Genomic DNA, 11,211 nt, shown 5'->3' with positions numbered 1-11,211 from the left:
TATTATTTCCTAAAAATATACTATAAACAGTAATCGCCAATCGGGGTATCATTCTTAAATACATGATATTTTACTTGTTGTGCTAACGTGTACAATCGTACGAATTAATTTATAATAATAATAAAAGAAAGCATAAATATTACAAAAAAATCGAAGTCACACATTTTACTTTCGTAGGCCCCAAAAAGTTCGTAGGCCCTAGGCACAGTGCCTATAGAGCCAATACGACCCTGTATTCAAGACTCAAGTATGATCAGTGGCCTGCTGGGAATTATTCAGTCTGCCACTGCACACTATAATAGTGTCACTATTGGAACTTGACAACTAGTGAACAAAAGTGTTCTATGGCATACGTGTGTAAGATCATTAAGATGGATACTACAAATGCGTAATGGGCCATGGGTAGTGTCCTCTTAAGATAATTACAATCATCACTATATAAGACATATAGCCATATTGGTATGGGTATCTTAATTAGTGCCTAGTGGTATAGATTGAACCAGATTCAATTCAAAACAATAATAATAATAATAAACCATCTATAATTTATTCACTTGACACTTTAATCTCTTTTCTATGCTTGACACAATTACATAATGAATTTCTGTTTTAAATATTTCCCTAATTTAGCGATAATAGATTATGTGATTTATAATAAGTGGTATAAATCATAAATGAATTTCTTAAGTTCAAACAATAATTCTTTAACTTAATCTAACATAATATAAAATATAAGCATTTTTAGTTTTTACTGGTCCCTCCAATTAAAGATTTAAATAATCAAAGATAAACTACCCTTTGATAAAGTTAATGAAAAAGATATAGTAGATGTACTTATTTGTTCAAAATATGTATTGAAAATATATTATTATTTATGGGAAATATAGTTTATTTCTAAACAATGCATTTTAAAATTTTTTATGCAAAGAACTTGATTATAAATAGGTTAAACATGAAAACTATAGAATATATATTTCAATTTACAAAAATAAAAGATTGTAGGTATTTTAAATATTTTATTTATTTATTTATTTTAATTATGACAGTTGTAATATTCTCGTAGGTTGGAGCGGTTAGAATAATATTCTGATAGCCGTTGACTACAAGTATATTATGATTTTACAGGAAGCAAGACCACTTGTGTTGATGGTGAAGATGTTGACAGGGTAGTTTATAAATAAACGTAGACAGATGAAAAGATACTTTGTAGTTTATTAAAATGTTCTTCAGTAATTTTGTCTAAGTCCAAATGACCAGTTCTTACACAGAGTGACGTGAAGGTGTTTGTTGTGCTCTGGAGTAGACACGTCTGAATACAGGTTGTTTCAGGCTCCCTTTTATATTCGGGTCCCTGCTCCCCCTGCCTATCGATACGCTATCTCTTCTCTAACGGATGTGGCCCGTGTGACCATCGACTCAGCCCACGCACTTGCGATATTCCTAATCTAATCTGAGTATTCGCCATAATGTTCTGATAGCTAATTTATTATTTGTGTTGTTGTGCAGAGAGTCATCTCTTCTGCGAATTTACTAAATATTTATCAGTTACCACATCCTGGTCTATAGGTTGCGTACATATACATATATACGTATATCTACTCGTGGCTTTGGCAATCCCCATATCCTGTCAATAGATACGTGATTTATGTTTTTAGAAAATATAATATGACTCACGAATAACCACTCGGTTATTTTGACTATATGATTAACCCTTTAACCTTTTATTGTATTTGTATATTTGCAATTTGACTATTGCCAAATTGTTTAAGGAGGTCGTTTACCTACTTGCTTATTCCTAATTTTAACTATTCATATATAATGATATTTATGAGTTGTGAGTAAACGGATACTATCCGTTACACAGTTATACATTTTATATTATTGTAAATCAACAAATATTTCAAAACATTTTTTATTATATCAATAAATTAATTAATGAGGAAAAATTAAAGTAATGTACATACTTTAAAATGCATTTAATTAGATAAAATTAAAGTCACTATGATCAATAAAATAATATTTAAAGTGTCAAGTTATAAAAGAATTCATAACAAAATGGTTTATATATTGAAGGTAACCTAGTTATAAAGCTTTTGTTTTCTAAAATCATAACAAATAATTAAAATTGAGTGGGAATATATAAACTTAAGATATAGTATAATAATAAGTGTAGTTTTATTGCAAATAGTTTACATTTAACAACATATTATTATTTATTGTTTAGTAATCAATTAAATTAATTAGAATGATCAATGAACTGTAATTATTATTCATTATCTTTTTTTACAAGTTAGCTTGAAATAAAATCAAAACATTTTAACTACAATATTGATATAACAGTAACAAATAAAATATTTGTTTTTGGATGTACATATTACAATTATGAAAAATGTTTTTTAAGCTAAACAAAAAAAAGATATAGAACACTATTTTCTATTTGTTTTTATTAAAAGCATAATTTGGGTCCAATAAATATTTAGAAAACTCTGATATATCAGTAACACCACGTACTTCCTTTTCTAATAATGGAAGCTTAGTAACATGGAAATCAAGATACAAATCACTTATCTAAAACAAAATATAAAAAAAAATAACAGTTAATAAATATACTGTCATTATTATATAATAAACTAACTTGTTCTAGATAGATGCGCTGTAAAGCCCGTCTGGAAGAACACTTTTTACAACTCGGATCGGAATCTCCATTGTTAATGTACAATTGATTAACAATAATATTATGGGTGTCAATTTCATTTTTGGTTAATTCTTGGATAAGCCTTTCTGTTTCATACAATGACAAAAATTCAGCAATGCATACACAAATAAATGTAGTTTGATCCTAAAACAAAATAGTTTTAAATACATTTTGATTATTTTAAAAATATTTTGTGATTACTTACAGGATTTTTGAATTGTTGATTAACTGTCTTAATGGTAGCCAACATTTCTTCAAGTTTTTGTGAAATATCATCTAAATTAATACCAGCTCCAAAAAGCATACTCATTTGATTAAGGTAAGGACCTATTCTATTTTTCAACTCCAATATTTTTCCTATGGCTTTTTCCATCATTAAAGGGAAAGTCAGTAGTCTCAAAGTATGCCCAGTAGGAGCTGTGTCAAACACGACAACTGAAAAGTTCATACTCTTAACCAACCTGAAATCACACAAATGTAAAGGTAATGTCGTCTTGATAATATACCATGACTATGAAGTACAAACGTACAATACAATTAAAAACAAGATATTTTTAATTTGAGTGCAACAAATATAGTTTTCAAAAATCTATTCTGATCATAATCAATTTTATAAAATAAAAAAGGATTAAATTTAGTTTAAATTGCCAACCTTTTCCAACATGTAAGCCACATCAAAATGTTTAAGTATCTGGTGATCTATCAATATTTGTTTAGGTATAATTATTTATATTATTACAAGCAGCATAATAATAAATTGTATAATAATATTCTTTCATTGTTTCCCATTGGCAACTTCTGGCTTACACCATAGTTAATGAGTAGAGCTTGGATTTGTATATATTTACATATTTACTCATGTTAACTGAATGATGTGCTAAGTAAGCAAAAAATGTTTTAGTGCTTTGTGGTTGAAAATAATGAAACTTTTTTGTGAATATTTCAAAAATATTTAGTTTATATGACATATTTTGTTAAAAATTATAAGAAAAAATAATTTTTAGTTAATATTTTTTGTTGATAAATAAAGACCACCACCTTACAGCGTAGATATGATATTGGTTTTAAAATAAATACTTTATATGAGTATTCTTACATTTTTAAATATTTAAATAAATACATTTTAAATACATTTATTATCATGACTGAATTCATAAATATATATTATGTATTTTGGGAGTGTATATATATATTTTTGTTCATATTTTAGCTTTTTATTTTTTAATGTATTTACTTGGCATATTTTGGAATTTTAAGTGCTAACAAATTAATATGCGTATCACATGGAATAAAAGTTTCGAAGTCTATTGATGCATCATTGAATTAAGAGGATGATACATAAACGTTTATTGTCTCCGTCTTACAACTGTGTAACATACCAAATAGTACACTCAGCAGAACAAGTTTAGCTCCTCTAAGTTAAAAAATTTTGTGAATCGACCTATAATGAAACTTGATGGTAAGAACATATAGGAGTGAATTGACCAGTGTTCGAAACGTTCACTAAAAAAAATGAATTCATTGAAGTTTAGTGCTTAAAAATCACTCATTCAAGTTCGAATTTATATTTTTTTCAAATGAACACAATAAGTTCTTTGAAAATATGAGAATGCGTTCATTTAATTTATTTAATTTAATTTTTATGTATTTAATTTTTATAATTCGTAATATATTATATATCACAATAGTATTATCAATTTATATTTATTTAATGATAAATAAATTTGAACGTTTTCAAATTTGTTCAAATTCATTAAATATATAACATATTTATCAAGTTATATATAAAAAAAAAACGAGTGACGTTCACTAAATACGAACGTGAACGCATAAACAAGCATTCATGAGCAACGTTCTTTTTATACACTGGAATTATTGACCTCTTATAAAATTTGAAGGTAAGATTATTATCTTGGCAAGCTCATGGGTTTTATATTACATTTTAATTTTAAAGCGAATTATGAGTATTTTAAAATCATACATTTTTTGTACCCCTTAAAATACTCATTACTCGCTTTGTAACGTAAATTCACTCTAATTTTTAAACATACAAGGCTACACACGTTTTGCTGTGCGTACAATTGCACTTGTAAGACAGGGACAACAAATGTCAGTGTAACATCTTTTTAAGATGATGTCAGAGCACTATTTGTTGTCTCTATCTAGCCCATGCGCATCATAGACAAAATGCACTAACGCAGAATCATTTTTTCTGTTTTTAAGTAATCTTAGAGTAAAATTACCTATTACAAAAAAGCTAGAGAATAATATTTTTGTGGGAATGACATATCAATTTTATATTTTATTGATATTTGATTTTGTATTCAACTTTAAAAATAAACAAAAAAATTTTACATTTAAATTATGTTTAAATTATTTTGAGACAATATTTAAACAAGTTGATATGACATTCCCTCAAAAATATTATTCTCTTTTTTTTGTAATGGGTGATTTTACTCTAAAATTACTTAAGAACATAGAAAAAATGATTCTGCGTAAATGCGTTTTGTCTATGTTGCACTTGGACCAGAGAGAGATAACAGATAGTGCACTGACTACTAACATCCTCTTAATCAAAACAATTGTGAAACCAATACTGTAATAATTGATTATTCAATAAGACACGCGATTATAAAGAAGTTCTACTTTATACATTATAGTAATGACACATAATATGTCTCAAGCATAATTAAAAGTAAGCCAAATGGTATATTTATGTTTAAAATTATTATTATTAGTGTAATGTTAAATGTACACTTACTTCATCACTTGAGCATAACTCATCGACTCATCAATACCTGGAAATGCTCCAATAATGTCTTGTATAATACTTTTACCTAATCGCATCGTATCAGATTCATCTTCACTTCCAAATAAATTTTCGTTTTCACTGTGAACATCGGGATCTACTTCCTAAGTATGCATTACATTTAAATTATACATTTTCCGTTAATATATTATTTAGGGTATGAATCCTAAATTCTTAAATGCTTACCATGGCAAATAAATTATTGAAACCTTCGACTTTAGTGGGGGCTTTGGTGAATCGTTGTCCAAAAGCATCAGAAATGTTGTGTGCTGGATCAGTTGATAATAGAAGAACTGATTCACGAACTTTAGCTAATTGAATAGCTAAACTACAACTGAAATTATAATTTAAAAATTGATAGCTAGTTTATTGGTATAAGCATTAATCGATTACCTATACAATAAGTAAAATGAACGATGCACTGTACATCTGTACTACACAATGTTTACCTGCAAGTTGTTTTACCAACACCTCCTTTTCCACCAACAAAAATCCATTTCAAACTACTCTGGTTGATAACGTTTTGTAGAGAAGGTTCAAGTTGATCTTCTTCAATAAAATCATTACTATCCATTTGTAGAAATTTTAATAATTTTTAAAGTAATAAAAATATTAACAATGTATAAAATAGCAGTTAACTATTTTAACTAAAACAAAAAAAAATTAAAAGTTAATTAATGAAGTATTGAACAATTGCACAGTAGCAAACAAAAACGCTGCAGTTGCCTAACGTTGAGTAGATAGGCACTAGGCAGACCAATAAATTAGACTAGAAAAATCAGAAACTCGGAAATATTGTTTGATGCTTATCATTTATAATTTTATTATTTGAGTAACGTCATGATTTATGTTATCAAAAATAGATATGTGGCGGCCGTACAATGTGAACACCACGGTTTAAGATATCTTAAACCGTGGTGAACACTGAACAGAACAAGCCGCTGTCATACCGCCATACACTACCGCGATCTGGGTTGCTCAATTCTCACTTCAATTTCGTCCTAAATTCGTAATGATTTCTATGGTAATATTGTAACAACTACCTTATTATAGTATAGCTGTCTAGATAGCAGCTGGGTGGTCTAAAAAACAAGAAAAATGCGTTTAAAAAATACAATTTAATGCTCTAATAATATTACAAAGCTTAATAAAATTCCCTAAGACATTTAAAAAATTTAAATGAATATAACATAAAATTTAGATAAGTACAATAGTATACCTATTTAATATTTTATTATAGAACTGGATATTTAGATGTCGTTTAATATTTTCAAATAAAAACTTCAACGGTTATGTATCGGAAAGTGTTGTTTTGTATCTTAAAAAACTTCGAGTTCGTTCCACGTCAACTGAAGTCATAGGCATAGGCATGTCTACAGTGGTAGCCTAAGGTGCTTAGGTTGCCGCTGCCCCTTCAATTTTCGAACCAAGTTTTAAGTTAGATGGGTTACAACTTTTATTTTAACTTTATTCATAGAATATACAAAAAAACCGGCACAGGGCGAGTCGGACTCGCACACGAAGGGTTCCGTACCATCATCAGCTATAAACATGTCGGCAACACTGTTTATATTATATATTCTAGGATTTTTAGTATTTTTTGTTATAGCGGCAACAGAAATACATAATCCGTGAAAATTTCAACTTTAAAGTCTAACTTTAAATTCTAACTTTCATGGTTCATGAGATACAGCCTGGTGACAGACGGACGGAGCCTTAGTAATAGGGTCCCGACGTCCCGTTTTACCGTACGGAGCACTAAAAACCGGCCAAGTGCGAGTCTATAGCCTTTATGCATGACGCTTAAAACCATAGACATAATATAATATTATATTATATTATATTAGGTATATATTATATTCTGTCTATGCTTAAAACCAATAAAACCAAATCGTTTCTTTCATGAAATATTGTTTTCGTAGAATAGTCTGGTTGTTGCAGAGATTCCTGCATCACCTTTGCGGTGATCGATGAAAGCAGAGGCGTGACAAAAAATAGTATCTATGTGTGGCTACTGGCTCATGCAGGAAGGCAATTTCAGTCTTGGACGAAATGCGGCCCTCGACTGCGGCCCGTGCCGCACACGTCACCCACGACTGAAATAGCTCACTTCCCGCCCTTGCCACACAATCATAGGCGCAAATAAGAGGGGAGGGGGCTTTAGGGGCTAAGCCCCCCCAAACATGTCCATAGCCCTCCCAAACATGTCCATAGCCCTCCCAAACATTTCCTTCATTTTGTTTTAAGCTTATTCAATATTATCAAAGTAAGGCCCTATTAGCTCTATTAGCCCCCTCAAATCTCAAACGCTATTTGCGCCTATGCACACAATATACTATTACGTCGTCATTCGTTTTTTAATTATAACAAAAAAAGTACATCGATCTTGTCAAATACTGGATTTATCGATTTATGTACGAATTTCCGTTTTCCCAATTATTATAAAAAGTACTTGACATTTTGAAATTTGAACCACTCAAGTTCCAACTAGATTCATTTTCTATCAGAAAAATTGCTTAAGTTGAAAATCAAAGCAGTTTTTCTACTATAAAAAGTAGTTACACAAAAAAAAGAATACATTCATCGCTTCACTCAGAATCTGAAAAATGGAGGAGTATATAGTACCTATACTCTGTTCAGCGAGAGACCACGCCGCGCACCAACGAACTGGTTCCGCTACGCAACACCCTGCCATTGGGGAACCGGTTTGATAGCCTGGTGACGCGGAGGGATGCGTAGAATTAGCGTGCTCTCTCGCTGAACAGAGTATAATGTTAGGGTACCGGCCCAATATAATAGCTAGTATACTTACGTATAACAGTTATTATAATTTATAAGTTATAACCCAGCATAATTTGAGGGGGGATGATTTTTCCAGAGAATCTGATTTTGATTAGTGAGCCAAACATAAAACAATATTATAATACACTGTATTGTGTAAAATTTTTATTCATATTAAAATGTTATTACCTACCTATATGGCTATATACACTATACCTACAGGTTATAATTTCGATGAGCTTAAAAATAACACATGTTTACAATTTTGAGTTAGTATAAAAACACTTAGGTAAAGGTAATACTTAATAAATGCAATATCACACATGACTATTTATTTAGTCATTACACCACATATCTAATTATTATCAGTAAAGCACGTAGGTGTCTACTGTAAAGCTGTTATTATTATATTGTTTTGAAGTTACTTAAATAGATTATTTAATTTTGTATAAATAGTTACATCATAAAGAAAATAATTCAGTAGGTATAAGATGTCCTGTAAAATGTCAGAATTTGCAGTTACGAGGGAATGCCGCAAGGATCACGATCACTTGTGTGATATTATACATTACTTTTTGGGAGAAAAAGTTTAATTTTTCAGTCCTCTATCTCGTTCCCTTCATCAGAATCTTTGAGACACTACATTTTTCAGTTTTTAGAAAGTAGCAGGCCAAATAATCAAAAATAATTTTTTGATGACGATTCATTTTTACTACCTATACGGCTATACATATTATATTTAGGTATGGGAAAATTTTTGTTTATGATTATTACATTTATGAGTTATGATGAACTGGATAACGAGGGAATAATAACAGATTATTAATGAATATTATGGTGGACACTGGACGTCCATAATAATTATATTATTATAATTTATATAATTTATAGTCACTCAGATAATTTTGAATTTTTTGTCACGTTTTGACATGGTATGGTTATTGGTTACCTTACTGATAACTGATAGTTTAGAAATATTGTATTTTGTTATTGGCGTTACTTGGTAATACATATTATCGTCATATCAAATATGCGGCTAAAAATCAACAAATAAATTATTACTAGAACAAAAAAAAATAAAAATATACGTTACCTATAGTTATAATAACAATTGGAAAAAAATCAATTATATTGCCTAACCAAGACGTTATTGTAATAGATTATGAAGGCATATTTTGTGAAGTTAAAACATTATGGAAACTGATAGAAAAGTAAGAACAGCAGTCAATTACTATAGAAAGAACGTATTAAAAAAATATTTTCAGATTTGGAAAAAATATTCTGATCACAAGCAATACCTAACAGGCAAATCAGTACAAATATCACACAAAAGATATTTGGATTCTAAGGTATACATAATGAATAATCATATAGATCATAAATGCAATTGGTGTCTATTATACATTTATACTAAAATAGTATATGTTCTAAAAAAAAATATTTATATTACAATCGTTTTATAGACGATTTAACTTATCTGCTAAAAACCATGATAACTCCCTAATCAAAGGACTTGCGTCGGCAAACATACCTGACAATCCTAGAAAAAGACTAAAAAGGCGGTGGTGTCGGGACCTATTAATTTAGTTGACTGCCTAATTCTAATTAAATTAAATTTTAAATTTTATTGTTAACTTATAGAAATGTATATAAATAACTGACTAAGTGTCTTCACTGGAAGGCTTCTTAAATCTGTCCTTACTTCAAGCCACTTCCTATTCACTTATCTATTTTACTTATTGTTCAATTTTATGTAACAGATTGTAAATAAAAAAAAAATAATAAAAAAAAAAAAAAAAATATTACAATCAAGGAAAAAATTATTTTTTAAGCCGGGTGTACAATTTGATTATACAATATTAAATTTGATGAAAAATGATAACGACCAAAAGAAAAAAGAAGGAGTTGTATTTCCAAGAATTGACAATGAAGTAAAAGAGAAAACGAGAAAACTTAGGTATAATTTTAAAAACATATTTTATATTTGAGTTTTAAGTGTACAAAAATACCAGCTATAGGTAATGCTGTATGTATTATATATTTATATACTAATTTTATACTAAATTATTTGCACATACCTGATTAAAAAAAGTTATGATGTACACTTATCAATGATTTAATAATGATAATAATTTATTCTATATAATAGATTAATATATATATTATTGATTGATTATTTGATGATGTATATATAGGGAGTATATAAGAACTATGAGAGGATATAAATGTATAATATTATGCGAATATATTATACTAGATTCTCTTCTCCCTCCCCTTAGCCAAAAAGAATGAAAAATCGAGCAACGTGGTGACATTCAGGAAAAATTGGAAAAAAATTGAATAGTATAGTCACAAAATTGGAACATGAAAAAGGCCTTTTCTTTTATATATATAAGGATTATATATGTTTTCTATGTTTAGATTTATAATTCTTGTCCCAAATTCAGGTTAAATTTTAAATTATTAACATATTTTAGATTCTGAGTGAAACGATGAATATATTGATTTTACAATGTGTGTTTTTTATTTTTTTTTTTTTTTTGTGTCTGTCATCACCTTTTAGGACAGTAAAAGTGCTTGGATTTTCTTCAACAGTACCTTTTCTGATAGGAAAGTGAATCTAGTTGGTACTTTGGGGAGTCAAAAGTTTTCCAATAGTTTTCAAAAGCGCCGTGAAAAACAAAAGAAAAGTTAAGGAAAAACGGGAATTTTTACGCAAAATCTGTTTTCGAGAAAATTGATTTTGGTTTTTGCTGTAACTTTAAAACGAATGACTGTAGATACATGAAATTTTCACTGGTTGTTTATATATTCATTTTCTATACATAATAAAATTTGCAAAATATTTTGATTTATTTTGAAGTGTTAAGGGACATTTTCAGTTTCCAATTTTATTAGTTTTTTTTTCTAAGAATGTCAATAAAAC

General features: G+C 28.7%; 2 protein-coding genes across 3 annotated transcripts in view; one reads left to right on the top strand and one right to left on the bottom strand.

Moving 5' to 3' along the window:
- Positions 1–2,151: 2,151 nt before the first annotated feature.
- Positions 2,152–6,315, bottom strand: LOC100162894 (ATPase ASNA1 homolog). The gene is made up of 6 exons (XM_001943502.5): positions 5,954–6,315; positions 5,691–5,838; positions 5,457–5,608; positions 2,901–3,156; positions 2,636–2,839; positions 2,152–2,568 (listed from the first exon to the last, which is right to left on the bottom strand). Exons 1-6 carry the CDS (start codon positions 6,076–6,078, stop codon positions 2,434–2,436), a joined length of 1,020 nt encoding a protein of 339 aa, XP_001943537.1. The 5' UTR covers positions 6,079–6,315; the 3' UTR covers positions 2,152–2,433.
- A 2,971-nt stretch (positions 6,316–9,286) lies between these two features.
- LOC115033868 overlaps positions 9,287–11,211 on the top strand; it is a 4,924-nt gene continuing 2,999 nt past the window's right edge. The window contains exons 1-3 of one of the 2 annotated variants that reach the window (XM_029488431.1): positions 9,287–9,496; positions 9,551–9,634; positions 10,118–10,242. In XM_029488431.1, coding sequence (XP_029344291.1) covers positions 9,479–9,496; positions 9,551–9,634; positions 10,118–10,242 — 227 coding nt within the window. In that variant the 5' untranslated portion in view covers positions 9,287–9,478. Of the gene's footprint in view, positions 9,635–10,117; positions 10,243–11,211 lie in introns of both variants that reach the window. The other variant, XM_029488430.1, reaches the window with a different exon arrangement.

The sequence above is a fragment of the Acyrthosiphon pisum genome, chromosome A1, assembly GCF_005508785.2.
Source record: "Acyrthosiphon pisum isolate AL4f chromosome A1, pea_aphid_22Mar2018_4r6ur, whole genome shotgun sequence".
NCBI lineage: Eukaryota > Metazoa > Arthropoda > Insecta > Hemiptera > Aphididae > Acyrthosiphon > Acyrthosiphon pisum.
The sequence above is the reverse complement of the archived record's forward strand: the minus strand, read 5'-3'. Positions and strand labels throughout refer to the sequence as shown.

Bases quoted from the DNA above. Each gene is read 5' to 3' on its own strand.
- LOC100162894 (XM_001943502.5), bottom strand. From the start codon at position 6,078: ATGGATAGTAATGATTTTATTGAAGAAGATCAACTTGAACCTTCTCTA. The intron at 5,609-5,690 runs GTAAGCATTTAA...ATGCATACTTAG, and splicing joins TCAATAATTTATTTGCCATG to GAAGTAGATCCCGATGTTCA. The intron at 2,840-2,900 runs GTAAGTAATCAC...ATTTTGTTTTAG, and splicing joins ATCAACAATTCAAAAATCCT to GATCAAACTACATTTATTTG.